Below are 20313 nucleotides of genomic sequence, written 5' to 3'. Positions count from 1 at the left end.
GGCCAGCTTATCTACAACACAAAAAACCTTCACCCTCAGGACATAATAGGATTAACCCTCTACCCATTTCACCACATGGCACCTGAGAATATTATATCACTCAGCAAGATTCAAACAAGCATGGAAGTCTGACAACCAATCAGGATACATTTCTTGCCACAGGTACAGGAAGCAAGTTCAAAGCCCAACAGAGGGTATAAATCTCTCTCCCTCTCTCACCCATGTGCTCTTTTTGCCCAGGACCTCAAACCATGTGGTACTTTTCATTAAACCATCTTTCCAAGCAATCTTCATGTTTCCAGTGTCTTCCTTCCCACTTGGAATTGAACCCAGGTGGCCATTTCTTCCAATAAGGCAATTACGGCAATAAGCCTCCATACACATATTCAAATCAGCACTGAAAATCCTATCCATAGACTTAGCATGGGAAATGAAAAGAACTTTAATCCCTTACCCCAAAGGTACTTTTCAAAAAGCAACTGGACTTCCTTGGATTTTTCCTTGAAAATGTTTCTTTAGTTGTGAAGAAGCTTCTTGGATGAGAAACAAAGCATAACATTTTCAAGGGGGGAAAAAAACAAGAAAGTCCAGTTGCCTTTGAAAAGCATCTTTGGGATAACTATGATCTGGATGATTGAGAATCTCCATAGACATTTAATCCCTTACCCACTGTAATTTCCCAATCTTGATCTCAATAATCATTGTTGAAAAAATGATCTATGTCTATAAATTGCAGACAGATCGGTCTGGTGTGCCTACACTTATTCTACAGTAACACAAGTAGGATGGTCTGTGTTTTTTATGTGTTTTATATAGTGAGCCACCTAGAATCAAAAAGTTGAGATGGGAGAGCTATACAAATTCACCAAGCAAGTGGGGCGGGGGGAGATGTAGCTGCTAAAGTAGCATTCAGCCTGCCCATGGATACATGCATTTTTGAAATATTTTTGAGGATTTCCCTTTAACAAAATATAGCGCACCAATAATGTACTTCTATGAAATCCAGTAAAATTCAAGCATCATTAAACTATAGTAATGTTAAATTGAAGCCTTAGAAATAACTCACCCAATTTGTTTTATCTATTTGTTCATTGAAGATTTATATACTATCTAATTCCATATTTGTGGCTGGTTAACCAGCTTACAGAAACTTCATTATTGAATGATACGTCTTGGGAAACTTCCTAATATTTGCACTGATACAGATTTTTTTATGAATACAGAAATAAAAATTGAAAAAAGAAAAGGAAGAAAAAAGCACAAGAAAGAAAAAAAAGAGGAAAGAAACAGAAGTGATGTGTGAACATTTCTCGGTTTTTCTGCCAAATGCTATATTGCTAGAATTACATTTTGCATTATGTATTACTTGTATTATGATACAGGATACATCTGTTAAATTTTACCAAACACAATCATACCTGCATATGCACATCTGAAGATACTACTTCTGCCTGCTGAAAATGTGTTATTTTTTGTCAGCAAACAGATTCAAAAGTGCTTTGGGAAAAAGAACAAAATTATTTGATCTGTCTTTTTTAACTGAACTATTTCAAGCTCAGTCATTTTCAATATTTTGCCCATTGTTGTATGTGCTCTTTATATTTAAAACCATTTTTAAAGTACAGACCCATTTTTCTAAAAGCATATAATTTTCCGGTTATTTAATACCACGAAGTTTAGGTATTTCTTGTGTCAAAAGCTCACTGAAACTATTACTTATGCAGTGCTACAGAAATAACATTTTTTTTGTTAGTCATGATTAATAAATAAAGTTACTTATAGTTTTTTAACAGCAAGATAAAGCTTTAGAACACGAAGGCATTGCATTTATCAGAAGTAAGATTGACCACAAATTGCACCAAGACCCAAGTGCTTCTTTCCAGAATTCCTATCAAATATCATATCCTTTGCTGATACTTTAAAAATGTGTTGGGAGATAACTTTCATAGACATCCTAATGGAACTTTTGCCTGTACAATCTTTGGATTGTAGTCATGGAAGGCATAATTTTGCTCCAAGTATTAATGAGGAAGATGTTTGGGGCACAACACAATTCAGATCCTGCAAGTTATTTGTTACCACAAAGCCAAGGTCTATCTGACTTGAAATACCGTAAGTGTTTATGTTTTTCTTATGATTAAATTTCTTTTATTATCTTCATTCCAGTTGTAGTAGAAGACAGACATGATGGAAATATCTAATTCAATACCTGAGTGCAATACTATCCGATGCAAATGTTTGAACTTTTTGTTTTGTAGCCCAGAGCTCACTCTTCTTTCTTCTTTTCATCTTCTTCTTCTTCTCCTCCTCCTCCTATTTATTTTATTTTATTTATTTATTTATTTATTTATTTATTTATTTATTTTTATTTATTTTGTCACAACAGTATATATAAGCATAAGCATGAAAGTAGCTATATAATATATAAGCATATATATATATATATATATATATTTTATTTGTCACAACAATATATATAAGCATCACACAAAAGATTATATAGTATATAAACATATATATGAGGAAATATAAGGAGGTATAAGCATATATATATATAGATCTTTGGTTATTCGGGTTTTCTCCCGCGTAAAATTGGAAGTGTCTTGGCGACGTTTCGACGAAGTCTCATTCGTCATCTTCAGGCTTCAGCTTCGTGCTTCTGGGAGCAATGTGTGACTGCAGCTGTTTCTTCCTTTTTAACTGCTAGTGGGGGTTTGAACTGATTGGGTGGGAGCTTGGCTGTGCTCTGATTGGATGGGGTTTTTTTGGTGCTCTGATTGGATGGGGGTGTGTCCTCTTTGGGTGGGGGCTTGGTTGTGCTCAGATTAGTCTGAGCTGCAGGGGGATTTGAGCTGGTGAGCTGCACAGCTGTTGTCCGGCTTCATAATCTGGCCACACGGGAAAGAAAAACTTGACAACTTCCTCACACACCTCAATAGCCTACACCCCAAAATACAGTTCACCATGGAAACAGAAGTTAACAACCAACTTCCCTTCCTAGATGTCTTAGTCTACAGGAAACCCAATGGCTCCCTAGGACACACCATCTACCAGAAGAAAACACACACAAACCGCTATCTGCACGCACTCTCACACCACCACCCAGCACAGATCAACTCCGTAGCCAAGACACTCATCTCCAGAACAAAACGCTTAGCTGACGAACAACACCTAAAAACCGAACTACACACTCTCACAAACGTACTAACATCCAATGGATTCCAGAGAAATAAGATTACCAAACTAATCCAAAAAGAACCCCCCACTAAAATCCAAGACAGAGAACAAGAAAACGGCACAGCCCTCCTCCCATATATAAAAGGCACCACAGACAGAATCAGCAAGATCCTCCACAAACACAACATCAAGACAACATTCTGCACAAACCAAAAAATATCCACCATCTTAAGAAACCCCAAAGACAAAATTGAGTTAGAAAATCAAGGAGTATATGAAATCCCATGCACCGCCTGCCCCACCACATACATTGGACAAACCAACAGAAGAATAAGTGCACGATTGAAGAACACAAGAACTCAGTCAAAAAGAGGAACCAACTTCTTCCCTGGTCCAACACCTTAAAGCCACAGGACACGATATTGACTTTAAAAAGACCAGAACTATCGCCAAAACTGAACACTTTAACAACAGAATAATCAGAGAAGCCATCGAGATAGAAAAACGCCCACACAGCATGAACAAAAGAGATGATACCTCCCGCCTACCAGCCATTTGGAAACCTGCCCTTATTGACAAACGTGTCCCTAACACGAGGAATGACACCAGACCCACACTCACGAGGTCCACACAGGATGTCACCACCACACATCCACCCAGAAAGCAGACCCAAACCCACACTGATCATGAAGCACGATTAAGGACCAGAAGCCAGACCGCAGCTGCAACATTGGCCATTTCAAACCCCTCCAATCCATACATGCAGCAGACTGACACCCACTGTGAAGATGTGGCACGACTGCGAACACGAAGCCGGACAACAGCTGTGCAGCTCACCAGCTCGAATCCCCCTGCAGCTCAGACTAATCTGAGCACAACCAAGCCCCCATCCAAAGAGGACACACCCCCATCCAATCAGAGCACCAAAAAAACCCCATCCAATCAGAGCACAGCCAAGCTCCCACCCAATCAGTTCAAAGGGGCCGGTTTAGCTCAGGCTGGTAAGGCCTGTTATTAAGAACACAAAGCCTGCCATTACTGCAGGTTCGAGCCCGGCCCAAGGTTGACTCAGCCTTCCATCCTTTATAAGGTAGGTAAAATGAGGACCCAGATTGTTGGGGGGGCAATAAGTTGACTTTGTAAAAATATACAAATAGAATGAGACTATTGCCTTATACACTGTAAGCCGCCCTGAGTCTTCGGAGAAGGGCGGGGTATAAATGTAAACAAAAACAAAAAAACCCACTAGCAGTTAAAAAGGAAGAAACAGCTGCAGTCACACATTGCTCCCAGAAGCACGAAGCTGAAGCCTGAAGATGACGAATGAGACTTCGTCGAAACGTCGCCAAGACACTTCCAATTTTACGCGGGAGAAAACCCGAATAACCAAAGATCTACATACAAACACCATGAAAACCTCAGAAAACATATATATATATATATATATATATATATATATATATATATATATATATATATATATATATATATATATATATATATATATATATATATATATATATATATATATATATATATATATATATATATATATATATATATATATATATATATATATAAATATATATATGAAAAAAAACAATAGGACAGGAATGGTAGGCACGTTTGTGCTCTTATGCACGCCCCTTATGGTCCTCTTAGGAATGGGGTGAGGTCAATAGTAGAAAGTTTTTGGTTAAAGCTTTTGGGATTATGGGAAGAGACCACAGAGTCAGGTAAAGTGTTCCAAGCACTGATGATTCTGTTACAGAAGTCATATTTTCTGCAATCTAAATTAAAGCGGTTAACATTAAATTTAAATCTATTGGTTGCTCTTTATTATTGCAATTAAAGCTGAAGTAGTCTTATATAAGTATAGTCTTATATAAGTATAAGTATGTAATAACTATATTAATTGGATATAATTAAAGGAAACAATAGGACAGGAACGGTGGGCACATTTGTGCTCTTATGCACGCCCCTTACAGACTTCTTAGAAATGGGGTGAAGTCCTCCTCCTTCTTCCTCCTCTTCTTTCTTCTTCTTAATATGCAGAAATTCCCCAAGTTATGGAAAAGCCTAATTCTTGGTAGCCTGACAAAACAATGATTCCCTGAAAAACACAGCATTAAATGAGTATTGCTCTTTTCCAGGCATTAACTTATTTTTTGTCTTCTTCCACTGTCTTGTGATTACTCCTTTGGGGCTGCGTTGTTTCCCTCTCCATGTCATTTAAACCTCCTCCCACACTTCAGTAGCCATCTCCTATCTCCTTCTCAAGTAGATTATAGCTACAAAGCAACCAGCTTTTCTCTCCTGCCTGTTACACACTTTCCCATTGTCCTCTGAGGTTGTAATCTGTTATCATTTTTCAGGAATGAAAGGACTGCAAAACAGTTTGGGTGCTTCATAGCTCAGAAAATGTGCATGAATTGTCTAAGAGCCACTGGTGATCCTCAAGCTACAGTTTGGTCACCCTACTTCATATAAATAAAATCACAAGACTTTAGTAGGACTAGAGAATATTGAAATAGATGTGTACTTTGCACTGAAAAAAGCTAGACTTACCAACTGTGCTAAGCCAAGTGTTGTAAAGAATATGAGTTATCCATTATATGTTTGGGATAGTAAAGCATTATATGAAATCACTTCTGCCAATAGGTTTATTGTAATACGCAAACTCTGACCCTGCCTTTGACCAGGTCACAGAACTGCAATGCAGGAGCAGCTAAGAGAGAAAGCAAGGCAACAATCTGTCACCTCAAGGACCTTTCTCATCTGCAAGAGTGAATTGGTGCCCTGGTTCACATGTCATATGAAGGCATAGTTACCAGTTTTGTGTTTGATATTAAACTGAGGAGTAGGGGCTTGGTTTGACAACCAAGGCAAAGTGCAGAAGATATTCCCAAATATGTTTTAGCATGTATGAAGCCAGGATTTCTTGCTTCTTGAAACAAGCCACAGTTCAGCAATGAAATTTGTGCTAGCATTTACAGATGAGCAGAGCTATGTTCCACTCCAAACATAACAGAATATAGATGTATCATAAAAGATAGCCTTGTAGCAATTCTTAAACTAAAAAGTGATCTTAATTTTTTTAAAAAAAAAATATTTTTGTTTTTGCCCAAAAAGCTTGCTGATAAGCTTAATGGACTTTGAAACAACATTTCAACATAACTCAACTATGAGCATGTACTTGTTTACTGAATATTTCTATAGTATATTTTACTGCTTGGAAAACATTTATAGTCACTTAACTTTTTCCATGAAGAAGTGACTCATGCTTGTTCCCATATCTTTTGCTATTCAATATCCCTTGGGATTCAGTATGCCAGCATAATTTCTATGCTATGCCTAAAAGGTCAATTAAATTACAGAATATGATTCCACAAATTACTTTAAATCCTATATTCCTTGAAAATATTTTGATGCTGTTTATCATAAATTGAACAGAACACATTGTACTCCTGTTTAGCAATTTCTATAGTTTCTACAATTGGTTTGGAAGTAGCGTGGCACTTTGCTAGATTGTGAAGCTCACAAATCCTACAGCTTACTGTTAAAATTATTTTCTTATGTATCTTCCTTTTTTTGTATTCAAATAATCACGAAATAGTGGCACCTAGCCAACCTTAGCTGATCTCAAAAAGCTAAGAATAGTCATAGTTGGTTGGTATTTGTTTGGGATATGACTAGGAAATCCTAAGAATAGAATAGAATAGAATAGAATAGAATAGAATAGAATAGAATAGAATAGAATAGAATAGAATAGAATAGAATAGAATAGAATAGAATTTTTTATTGGCCAAGTGTGATTGGACACACAAGGAATTTGTCTTGGTGCATATGCTCTCAGTGTACATAAGGTTGTAGACTGGTTGAAAAAAACATCCCAAAAGAAGACTAAGGTAATGTTGATTGAAAATTGCATGGCATATTCATGTAGGAATCAATTCAACCCAATTGAGTCTTTTCCAGAAATTCAAATATGTAAAAAAATGGTGATGATTAAAAATGGATGAATGATGATTAAGCTTTGTTTAATTTTAAAGCCTATATTTCTCATAGGTGGGTCAATTTGAGCAATGAGGAATGGGGGTAGGACTACCATTTTGTCTGTCTTTTTCTGAATCTCTTTCCTTCTATTTTCTTTCCCGGCTGGACTTTACAAAACTATGCTTTGCATAGAAATTTATCAGTGAGGCCAAGAGGGCCTTCAAATTATCCTACATACTTCTGTCATCAATTTATTTATCTGTTTATCTATCTATTTCAACATGAAACAATCCACTGAAGGATGAAGTTTTCTTAATTTAAGACTATAATCTACTATGCTAGCTTAGTGTGGTTACTAGAAAGTATTTTTCAACAATCAGTCTAGGCAGGGGTGGGCTGCTAAGGGTTCACAGGGGTTTGGGAGAACCTCTAGCTAAGATTCTATGCAATTCAGAGAACCCCCAAATCCCACTCCTGGCTGGCCCCACCTACCCCACCTGGGAGTCCCCACACAGCCTGTTTTGGATGCAGATAAGTGCAGGGCACGCAGGGAGACTTGGGGAGGGTGCGAAACAGGCCTACTGGAAGTTCGGGAGGGCCTCCAGAGCATGGGGAGGCTGTTTTCGCCCTCCCGGAGGCTTGAGGAAAGCCTCCGGAGCCCAGGGAGGGCAAAAACACTCCCCCATGGTACAGGAGGCCAACTAGGTCACGCCTACCATGGCCACACCCACCCAGCAACTGGGCAGAGAACCCCTTGCTAAAATATTTGAAGCCTACCCCTGAGTCTAGGGCTAAAAACAAAGGACTGGCCGAAAGTCAATCAGCTAGCAGTTTCCAAGTTTCATACAGGCTAAGAACCTGAATCTTTTTATTAAATGCTTAGTAATATTTATTAGAAAAGAAACAAATTGTTACAGAACCTCAGACAAAAGCCCTGATTTGAAACATAACAACATTTAATAATCCCCTTGGTGGATTTTTGAAACCATGGACTTTCATTCTCCCTGAAACCAACTGTGAAACAAGACATAAGTGTTACTAACTGATATTTATTTTAACATGCGGTAGTAGCTAAAGATGAGTTTGCTCTTTTGCCCTAGAAATGTGTTTTTCTTTTAGCAATTAAAACAGCAGTTTTGCCATATGACAAGGTTATATGGCAATTATGGAAAAGTTCAGTACGTCCCTACTCTATTTGGTTAACGCTTTGCATATATGATATGAGAGGTTCAGAATATGAATTGCTTGTTGGCTTATTATGCAGTAGTGTGGGAGAGAGGTGGCCATGTTCCTCATGACCTACTTGGGAGTTTCCCCCTTTCACCTCTGGTCACATAATGGAAATAGACCAAAATGCTGATCGCCTGTAGTTTCACCCAGTAGAGTATTTCTACCAACCCATATTCCTATCATGCTACAAAAGATCAACATAAAACTCAGATTAAAGACTGAATTCAATGTTAGGAATATGTAATATTATAAATTATCAGAAGTGCCCATCTTTATTATAGAACATAATTGAAACCAGGGCAAAGAAATTAAAGCCTTAACAGAAGTAGCTCAGACTTTAGGGGCAAACCAGGGGGAGGCAGCAGTAGAGGAAGCCAAGCATAAACTGTTGCATTGTTTTCATTCCTAAACCAGGCACCCTCTCCTCTGCCTTCTCCTCAGAAAAAATAAAGCACTCTAACCAAACAACAATAACCCAAAAACAAAAAACAAAAGGAATTGAAACAAAGAATGGCATCTAGAACAGCAGAAAAGCAACTGAATAAGGTTGCCTGAATTGAAGCTTGTTCTGAAGAAATAGCTGGAAGAAATATTAAGAGATTACTGTACTGTAATATCAAATGTAAGCACCAGCTAATGGGAGAAAATGAACCAACTGATGTGCAGCACAACTTGTTGACGCAACTTGTTGATGCAAAATCAACAAACAGGGCAAAAAGCCAAACAGTGCACCACCAAAATGGAAGACCAGGTTGGAAAATAAGATCAACATGCTAAGATCAGATGCAAACAAGCTAGAACAAATAAAGCTGAAGAACAAGAAGCCAAAAGCATATATGATCATGAAATATTACCTAGAGACAAGGAAGAACTAGAAATAATAAAGCAGCAAATAACAGCCATAGCCAAGAAAATCAGTAGATATAAAGCTCAAAATGCACAAAGAATCTCCATTTCTGTAGAATCAGAACTATTTCAACCAATTCATCAACAGAGAGAGCACAATGAATTAGTTAATACCTGACAAAGAAGAAACAGTACAATTCTGGGCATGGCTATGGCACAACCCAAATTACCCACAACCCACAACTAGAATGCACCTTGGATAAAGAAAGTAGAAAAGAGTGGTGGGGGGAGAAGCTGAAACGAAAGAACTTGTAATAACAATAAATGGTGGAGAAAGGGGTAATGAAGATCAAGAATTGGTCAGTATCAAGTGAAGATGAATTTCATGGTTTTTGGTTGAAACATCTGACTGGTCTACACTCATTCACTGCCAAGCAATTGCACAGCATACTGCAAGGAGGTGAAATTGAAGATTGGTTAACATCTGGCAAAACCTGCTTGATAATGAATGATCCAACAAAAGGGGCAGTGCCAGGAACTGCAGGTCAATTATCTGCTTATCAACAACTTTCAAATTGTTAACTGGCAAGTTGTAGCTGACGTAATCCAACAGCATCTATTGAAAGCATGCTCTCTCCATCTGAATAAAAAGGAAACCACCCAAACAGCAGAAGAACAAAAGATCAGCTCCTAATTGACAACGTGATTTTGGAAAACTGTGAGAAAAGATCAACCTGAAATAGCTGGAATTCATTACAAGAAGGCATTCAACTTGCTGCCACGTGACTAGAAAATCAAGTGTTTAGAAATAACAGGAATCAGAAGCTTTGTGCAAAGATTAATGGCACAATAGAAGACATAGTTGCTGGTCAATCGTGAGAAATTAATATCAAGAGATGAATCATTCAAAGACATTTACTATGACCACTACTGCTTTTCATTGCATTGATTCCTCTGTCAACAACACCAAAGAAGTCAGGCCATGGCTATCAAACATCAGAAATATCTGTCAGGCTACCTACCTCCTTTACATGGAGAATCTGAAGCTGTATGGAAAAACACCAGCTAAAATGGAACCACTGCTCAATACTGTCTGTATATATACCCAAGATATTGCAATGGAGTTTAGACTGGACAGATGTGCCAAACTGGCCTTCCACAAGAGAAAAACAGTGAAAACTACAGGAATCTACGTGCTCTATGGAAATAATACCAACAATTTGGATGAAGAAAATCATTGCAAATACCTGAGCAACAAGCTGACAACATCAAGCACACTAAAGTCAAGAAAAAGCTTACAGGTGAATACATCAAGAAAGTGAAGAAATCTTAAAATCCAAAACTCAGTGGAGGAAATACCATCAAGGCAATAACCTCCGAACCTTTCGTCGCGAGCTTAAGACACACTTATTCATCTGCGCAGGACTGGATTAGGATTAGTTTTTAAATTTGTGGGTTTTTTAATGGGTTTTTATCATTTATTCTAAATTTTTAATCTCGGCCAATTGAATAAGTTTTTTAATTGTATTTTAATAGTATTTATATTGTAATATTATTGTTTATTTTATCTGGCTGTGAACCACCCTGAGTCCTTCGGGAGAAGGGCGGTATACAAATTTAAATAATAAATAAATAAATAATAAATAAACATCTGGGCATTTCCAGTCATTAGATACACAGCTGAAATAGTGGACTGGACTCAGGCTGAAGCAGAAGCTCTGGATAGGAAGAACAGAAAAACAATGACAAGGAATCATGCTCTTCACCTATCCAGCAATGTTGACAGACACTATTACGAAAAAGCATAAGTGGGCATAAGATGTTACAGGCACACCAGGCAGTTAAATAGAAAAAAGGGCATTGGAAGCATATTTGAAAGACAATGAAAAGGATGTACTGAAAGTAGTATATCATGAAGGTTTAGTGAAATTCCCAAAAGACCAAGATGACCTATAAGAAAAACTAAATAAATAATAGGAAAGAAATATGGCAAGGCAAAGTATTATATGGCCAGTACATTAAAAAAAACTTGCAGACAAAGAAGATAACAACAAGACTTGGCAATGGTAAGAGCAGGAAAGTTGAAGAACAGATTCTAGGGAGTAAATTAAAGAGTAAATGCTTGGATGATTGCCAAAAGATGTGTTCCTGGAAATACTCTTATGTACCAAGGTACTAAAAATTGGATTACCAACATTTATCACCTATTAATTAACCTTTAAACTGATTTTTTATTAACAAAAGACATTTCTAACCATGCATGCTTCATGGTAATAAACATGGTTAATTTCCAGATTTTTAAAAAACATTCTTATTTGTATTCTGTATGATTCAGTCAAACAGCTACATGTGTTGTATTAATTACATCACTTTTATATAGCAGTTCATTTATTAAATATATCAGAAGTTGAAAGATTATTTGTTATAAAATCTAGTTGACTTAGTTCTCTTTCTCTGTGTGTGTGTGCATATGTATGTATGTATGTATTTATTTATTTATTTATTTTATTTATTTTGTCAAATACGTATTAAATCATATAAGCATGAACTGAATACATAAAATGAATACAACTAAAAGGAAAATTAGGACAGGGACAGTAGGCACGCTGGTGCTCTTATGCACACTTCCAATTTTACACGGGAGAAAACCCGAATAACCAAAGACCTACATACAAACACCCACGAAAACCTCAGAAAACACACACACACACACACACACATATATATATATATATATATATATTTGTTTTCTGAGGTTTTCACGGGTGTTTGTATATAGGTCTTTGGTTGTTCGGGTTTTCTCCCGTGTAAAATTGGAAGTGTCTTGGCGACGTTTCGACGAAGTCTCATTCATCATCTTCAGGCTTCAGCTTCGTGCTTCTGGGAGCAATGTGTGATTGCAGCCGTTTCTTCCTTTTTAACTGCTAGTGGGGGTTTGAACTGATTGGGTGGGAACTTGGCTGTGCTCTGATTGGATGGGGTTTTTTTGTGCTCTGATTGGATGGGGGTGTGTCCTGTTTGGGTGGGGGCTTGGTTGTGCTCAGATTAGTCTGAGTTGCAGGGGGATTTGAGCTGGTGAGCTGCATTGCTGTTGTTTGGCTTCGTGTTCATGGTCATGCTACATCTTCATAGTGGGTGTCAGTTTGCTGCATGTATGGATTGGAGGGGTTTGAAATGGCTAATGTTGCAGCTGGGGTCTGGCTTCTGGTCCTTGGTCGTGTTTCATGATCAGTGTGGGTTTGGGTCTGCTTTCTGGGTGGATGTGTGGTGGTGACATCCTGTGTAGACCTCGTGAGTGTGGGTCTGGTGTCATTCCTCGTGTTAGGGACTCGTTTGTCAATAAGGGCGGGTTTCCAAATGGCTGGTAGGCGGGAGGTATCATCTCATTTATTCATGCTGTGTGGGGGTTTTTCTATCTCGATGGCTTCTCTGATTATTCTGTTGTTAAAGTGTTCAGTTTTGGCGATAGTTCTGGTCTTTTTAAAGTCAATATCGTGTCCTGTGGCTTTAAGGTGTTGGACCAGGGAAGAAGTTGGTTCCTCTTTTTTGACTGAGTTCTTGTGTTCGTCGAAACGTCGAAACTTTCGAAACGTCGAAACATCAAAGTTTCGAAAATATGTCGAAACGTCACCAAGACGCTTCCAATTTTACGCAGGAGAAAATCTGAATAACCAAAGACCTACATACAAACCCCCGCGAAAATTTATTTATTTGATTTTTATACCGCCCTTCTCCCGAAGGACTCAGGGCAGTGTACAGGCAAGATAAAACCAACAATACAATATACAGGTTAAAATACCATTTAAAAACTTATTTAAAATTAGCCTGAAATTAAAATTACCATAAACTAAAAACCCCATTTAAAATTCATAAAATTTCACATTAAAAATCCAATTTAAGCCAGCCCCGCGCGGATAAAGAGATGTGTCTTCAGTTCGCGACGGAATGTCCGAAGGTCAGGTATTTGACGTAAACCCGGGGGAAGCTCGTTCCAGAGTGTGGGAGCCCCCACAGAGAAGGCCCTTGCCCTGGGGGCCGCCAGCCGGCATTGTCTGGCGGACGGCACCCAGAGAAGTCCCTCTCTATGGGAGCGTACGGGTCGGTGGGAGGCATGTGGTAACAGAAGGCGGTCCCGTAAGTACCCAGGTCCTAAGCCATGGAGCGCTTTAAAGGTCGTAACCAACACCTTAAAGTGCACTCGGAAGGCCACAGGCAGCCAGTGCAGTCTGCGCAGGAGCGGTGTTACATGGGAGCTACGCGTAGCTCCTCTATCACCCGCGCAGCTGCATTCTGACTAACTGAAGCCTCCGAGTGCACTTCAAGGGAGCCCCATGTAGAGAGCATTACAGTAATCCAAGCGAGAGGTAACGAGCGCATGAGTGACTGTGCATAAGGCATCCCGATCAAGGAAGGCGAACTGCCAACCAGGCGAACCTGGTGGAAGGCCCTCCTGGAGACGGCCACAAATGATCTTCAAACGACAGCCGATCATCCAGGAGGACACCTAAGTTGCGCACCCTATCCTTTGGGGCCAATAACTGCCTCCGACAGCCAGCTGCGGCTGCAGCTGACTGAATCGGGATGCCGCATCCACAGCCACTCCATCTTGGAGGGATTAAGCTTGAGCCTGTTTCTCCCCATCCAGACCCGTGACGGCTTCCAAACACCGGGACAGCACTTCAACAACTTCATTGGGGTGGCCCGGGTGGAAAAGTACAGCTGGGTGTCATCAGCGTACTGCTGGTATCTCACCCGAAACCACTGATGATCTCACCCAACGGCTTCATGTAGATGTTGAACAGCAGGGCGAGAATCGACCCTGTGGGACCCCACAAGTGAGGCACCTCGCGGTCGACCTCTGCCCCCTGTCAACACCGTCTGCGTCGGTCGGAGAGATAGGAGGAGAACCACCGATATACGGTGCCTCCCACTCCCAATCCCCCCAACTGGCGCAGCAAGATACCATGGTCGATGGTATCGAACGCCGCTGAGAGGTCTAATAGGACCAGGGCAGAGGAATAACCCCTGTCCCTGGCCCTCCAGAGATCATCCACCAATGCGACCAAAGCTGTCTCCGTGCTGTATCCGGTCGGAAGCCGGACTGGAACGGGTCTAGATAGACATCTTCATCCAGGTATTGGGGTAGCTGTCGCGCCACAGCACTCTCTACAACCTTCGCAACAAAGCGAAGGTTAGAGACTGGATGATAATTACCCAAAATAGTTGGGTCCAGGGAGGGCTTCTTAAGGAGGGGTCTCACCACCGCCTCTTTCAAGGCGGCAGGGAAAACCCCTTCCAACAAAGAAGCGTTGATAATCCTCTGAGCCAGCCTCGTGTCACCGCCTGAGTGGCCAGTACCAGCCAGGAAGGGCACGGGTCCAGTAAACATGTCGTGCCGTGAAGCCTCCCCAACAACCTGTCCACGCCCTCGGAGCCACAGGGTCAAACTCATCCCAAATGGGCTCAACAAGACGTGCCTCCTCTCCCTCGCTTGATCATCCCAAATTCGGTCCAGACCGTCCCTCAGCTGAGCGATTTTATCGATAGATAACCACTAAACTCCTCGGCTCGTCCCTGCAAAGGGTCATCCGCACCTCCTGATGTAGGAGAGAGCGGGTCACCAAACAGGGCGGCCGGGCGGTTATCTGCCGACGCAATGAGGGTGGAGGCGAGAACGCCGCTTCCTCATTGCCACTAGGTAGGTCCTAGAATAGGACCTAACTAGTGTCCGATCAGCTTCGGAGCGACTGGACCTCCAGGTGCTCTCCAGGCGTCTTCTCCGGCGTTTCATCTCCCTCAGCCCCTCGGAGAACCAAGGGGCCGGACGAGATCTACGCCGGGTCAGAGGCCGCAAAGGCACGACACGGTCCAAGGCCCCAGCCGCGGCCTGTTCCCAGGCCACGACCAGTTCTTCAGTCGTGCCGTGGGCCAGTTCCTCAGGGAATGGCCCAAGCTCCGTCAGGAACCTCTCAGGGTCCATCAGGCCTGGGACGGAACCACCGTATAGGGACGGAACCACCGTATATTTTAACCAAATATACTAAAGCATCTCAACAACTGTGAGCAACAGCAATGAAGACATACCAACCACAAGCAACAGTTAATATTAGATGGGTAATAGAGTGACAAAAACAAGATGAAAAACAAGAAAAAACATAATAGACTGACAAAAACAAGATGGGAAAAATGTGATTTGTGTGTTCCACAATACCTATAGACAAACATTTAGAAGGATGTTTACCAATAATTGTTACCAATTATTGAATCCCTGTCTTATATTTCTGGAATATAGACTTGTGAATCAGACCCATTTAGAAGCAAGTTTGTTTTCTGGTCTTTATATAATTACTGTCATTAAATTTTTTTAGAAACTTAACATTAAGAACAGAGACTAAGTAATATCCCCAAAGGATAGTTTCCTACCAGGGCAGGGACTTTATACACCTAAGTCTATTTTGAGATTTTCACCCCTCACCCAAACACATATCAAATTAAATATCTGCAAACATACTCCTCCCAAAGAAGTCAGGAATTGTCTGTCTCAGATTCCTCACTGTAGATGTTGTGTACATTAATATTAGCGGGAATTTATACTCATTCGCTGTGTACAATATGTGACATGCATTCACAACTTTGATTACAGAAACATTATGGTGTTAATCAGGTTTCAGGATGTACAAAACATCAAACATTTCAGAAATCTCTAATCTGTGACATTGTTTGTCTCTTTTCAAACAATATCTGACCATTTATTTATTTATTTATTTATTTATTTAATTAATAAATAAATAAATAAATAAATAAATAAATAAATAAATAAATAAATAATATCTGACCAAAGATATTCACCATCTCCTCCAATCCTAAAAAACTATTTCAGTACTATATTTACCTTGTCATTTGCATAGACCAGGGGCATCAAACTCAAAGCCCATGGGCCAGATCCACCCCATGGATTGCTTAGATCTGGCCCACAGGGCCACCCTGGAAACAGTGAAGGACCAGTCTGCAGTGTCTCTGCCAGCAAAAAAGGAGCTTGGGAGGCCACGCACAGCCCTCCCAGGCTCCATTTTTGGCCACGACAGCCTCCTGCAACCCTCTGCAGTGAAAATGGAGCTGGGGGGGGGTTTCCCCCCCCCCCCGAGTTCCGTTTTCACTGCAGAGGGCTGCAGGAGGCTATTGCAGCCAAAAACTGAGCTCGGAGCCCATTTTCACTGGCAGAATGCTCAGGCCACCACTGGCACCCCCTGACATGAGTGATGTCAAGCTGGCCACACCTACCCTGGCCACACCCACCCCAGCCCCTTGAGGTAAAACACAACCCTGATGTAGCCCTCAATGAAATCGAGTTTGACACCCCTGGTATTGACTGTAGGAACCCATTTCCTCGAGCACATATCTGTTACCTTGCCATAAGCTTTTAGTTATAATTATACTTTGGGGAAAATATGCAGCTTTGATTTCTAATGTTACTATCACCGTTACCATTATTAAATATGGTCATTTAAATTTATGTACATAGATCATCCACACTGGACCGATCCAATTCAAAAACGCATTAAAAATTAATGGCTAGGCCTACAGAATTTACAATGGTTCAGAAGAACCGGGAAATTTTATGAAAACCAAAGCTAGGAATAATCTACTGAAGAACATGACATTAGATAAAGAAGCTGATGCATCCACCAACCAACCCATTCTTCTTGCAGACTTTCTGAAAATAATACTTGAATACGTTTATTCCATGAATTAGGACTGGATTTTCTTTCTGCTATCTATCTGTAAAGAAAAAGCATTTAATGCGGGCATAGTTAGCCCTCGGAACAAGATGCGAGATAGTGGCCAAAATAATTTGCTTAGGTTGGCAAAATAGCTTAAAGGCCAAATGTGATTATAATTGCAGCAAAGCAATTAGGAACTGTTTTTTTGTTAAGTAAATAGTAGCCAAGGGACAACCTGAGCAAACCTAGAACTGTGAGGAACAGAAGTTTAACTCTTTCTTTCCCTATCACAGACTTTTTAAAGACTTATTTGCCTTTTCTGGGGAAAATGTGTTGGCTGTTCCCAATGCAGGATTCCTACTGACACATATTCAGATTCAGATTGTTTGCAGAGGGATTGTCTATCTCAAACTCAAGTTATCTGTCTTTTTTTTCCCAACTTAACCTATTCCAGCATCTTCTCTTTACATTATAGAATTCTTCCCCAGAACATTATGAAGTGCATAACCTTAGTTTCAAAATCACCACCATCTCCTCCAATCCTAAAAAAAAACAACCCAAAAACTGTGCTGGTCATTTCAACGTTACAGTTAACATTCCATGTCCCCACATCAATACACATGCTACTTATCATTCCATTCCAAATTTTCTTCTTCCCAAGCTGGAAAAAACCTTCTTCTTAGGCATTTTCTGACAACATCCTCACCACATGCTCATTTGCTTTCTTACAGAGACATATAGAGACATATAGTAATGACTACCAACTATGCCATTGTTTCTTTGTTCAGAAGCTAGATATGTAACACCCCACTGCCCCAGGTGATCTCAAAAACGTATGATACATCTCTAAAGTGTTTGAAATCAAGCCCTAACTAAAAGGAAACACTGCTACCTTTTTACTCTATCAACTCACTTGGTACCCAGCACTAACTTTTCTTGTCAGTGAAATGGATGTCTCAATTTTGTTAGGCTTTAATTTCCCACCCCACCCAAAAGTATTTTGAAAGCAATAATAAAACTGGACTAATGAGAATAAATATGGATACAATGATGAAATCAGAATTTTAATCATTGTAGTGAGATAGCTTACTGAACAGAAAGTCAAGACGAAAGGGGCATTTAACTGGAACCAAGGCAATTTTTGAATGATTAGAAACAAGTCCACCCCCCCAAATTGGTTGCAATTTGGAAGTCCTCCCAAAAATCATTTTGTTTCTGAGTAGACATTCTAGGACTGGACTCTTGGATTAAATAACCCAACATGAAAAGTGGGTTTACACTTGCATATTTGTGCTCAGAAGCAGGTCCAGAGATTTATGTAGGGTTTGCTCTCACAGGTAAGCGAATTTGGGACTGCCACTCCGTGTGTGGCTTTACATAAATCCCAATCCCTTTCCAATAAAACATCTCTCCCCATTTTCTCTCCTCTGCCCAAATTTTAATAATATTAAAAGGACCCACAGCTGCCATTTCAGCCAGTACCCTATTGTAAACATCGTTTTTAATTTAAGATTAAGCCCTGGAATAGTGGAGGTAACCAGATGATCCGTATCTCTAAGAAGGTGCAGCGTCTCTATATACGGGTATTGTTTCACATACCTGCAAATCATGTCAGAGAGCCAAAAAAAGAGCCTTGGATCGGGTAAATAAATGTCCCTTCTGCCAAGGGAGCCGCGTTTTGAAACGAAAGGACTACTTGCCCTTTAAAGATACGGTAGGCGTTTAGCTGTCCTTTGCCCTCGCAGCCACACCGTCCAACTGAGATTATATTATAACAAATTCGCCAGGATTAAACCGAGCGCGGCTCTTCTGTTCTCTCCTACAGCAATATTATTATTATTATTATTATTATTATTATTATTATTATTATTATTATTATTATTATTATTATTATTATTATTGCTGCTGTTATTATTTAAAAACGAGGCGCTATAACTTTCCTTCTCTGTTATTTCTCTAACTGTCCCAAAGCGGGATTGCGGCATGATTGCTTGAAGCTTAATTTACCAGGTTATTTATAAAGCAACGGAGTCCCTCGAACTTGGAAAGCCCGTTTTGAATCCACGTTGTGGTTTTGTTTACCTCTGCAAACGGGGCTGAAAACGCGCAGGAAACCTGTCGGCCCGAGTGGACCAGCAAACGCGATTTGGATAAGCTTTAGGCTTTGAGACGGAAAGCAAACGTTTTTCAATCAGGCCAAAGATTATTGCAATCCGAGGGAAAACTCCGCTGCCCCGTTCGCCTTTCCTAAGACCCGCTCGGCCCTCGGAGGGAAGGGAAGGGACGTGGCGGGGGGGAGAAGCAAGCACAGCCAAGCATAACCTCCGACCCGCCGGCCCAAGCAGGCTCCTGGCGCTCCCTTTTACCTGTGCAGAGAGAGGCGCAGGCTGTCAGGACAAGCGCCGCAGCAGCGCCCAGTCCGGAGCGGAGCGCTCGCCTCATGACGGCACATGGGAGAAGTTCTGGCAGGTGGGAAGGAGCGAGCCGGAGGCGGGGTGGGGGCGCGCGTGTGGGGCTTACAGGGCCGTCCGGAGAGGCGAGCTTCCCGGAGGCTGGTCTCCCCCACCCCCGCGCCCTCCCCTCCAGCCGTGCGACGCGGAGCTCTTTGCCGCCAGCGACTCTCGGCGCCGCTGGAAGAAAGAGGCGGGCATGAAGTTTCTCAACCCCCCCCCCTCCACCCCGACTCCGCCTTGCCCGGTCACACCCCCTTGCCCTGCGGAAGGCTTGCCCGGGTGAAAAAGAATTAGCCGCCTGGAGGGTCTGTGTGCCCGCAGGCAGGCGGGCGCAGAGAGAGGGAAGCGCCGCTCCAGGTAGCTCGGGGAGGCGCGCCTTGACTCGAGCGGTTTTCCAGCCAACTGGAAGGAAACGGCGAACGGTCGAAAGGGTTGGTTGTTGCACACACATACACACACCCCGAGCAAAGGGGCCACCGGTGGCCGCAGGACTGTTTCGTTTCTGGCGGGCAGTTCTAGGCGAGGCGGCAAGAGCGCGCCAAAATCAGCGCCCTGTCAACCCCTCGGCTGCCCCCCCCCCCATTTCTCTCTCTCTCTCGAGCGCACTTCTTATTCTGGAGGCCGGTGGTTTTTTTTAAACTTTTTTACAAAAAAGCATAAAGAATATGCAGGTAGTCCTCGGCTTGCGACCGCAATAGAGCCCCGCGTTTATGTGGCTCAGTGAGACCTTTGAAGTGAGTTTTGCCCCATTTGAGGGCTTTCCTTGCCACATGGGTTAAGTGAATCGGGACAATTGCTCGATCAATAACAGGGTTGTTAAGTGAACCTGGCTTCCCCCAATGACTTTGCTTGTAAAAAGGTTGCCACAGGGGATGGCATGACCGCCACCA

At 41.3% G+C, this 20313-nt stretch overlaps 1 protein-coding gene across 1 annotated transcript in view; it reads right to left on the bottom strand.

The window, feature by feature from the left end:
* Window positions 1–19555, bottom strand: part of ACVR1C (activin A receptor type 1C) — a 63077-nt gene extending 43522 nt beyond the window's left edge. The window contains exon 1 of the mRNA XM_058192418.1: window positions 19337–19555. Within this exon, the coding sequence (XP_058048401.1) occupies window positions 19337–19412 (76 nt within the window). The 5' untranslated portion in view covers window positions 19413–19555. The remainder of the gene's footprint in view (window positions 1–19336) is intronic.
* Between the last annotated feature and the right edge of the window lie 758 nt (window positions 19556–20313).

This window comes from Ahaetulla prasina, chromosome 1, assembly GCF_028640845.1.
Source record: "Ahaetulla prasina isolate Xishuangbanna chromosome 1, ASM2864084v1, whole genome shotgun sequence".
In the NCBI taxonomy this organism is placed as follows: domain Eukaryota; kingdom Metazoa; phylum Chordata; class Lepidosauria; order Squamata; family Colubridae; genus Ahaetulla; species Ahaetulla prasina.
This window is presented reverse-complemented; position numbering and strand designations above follow the sequence as displayed.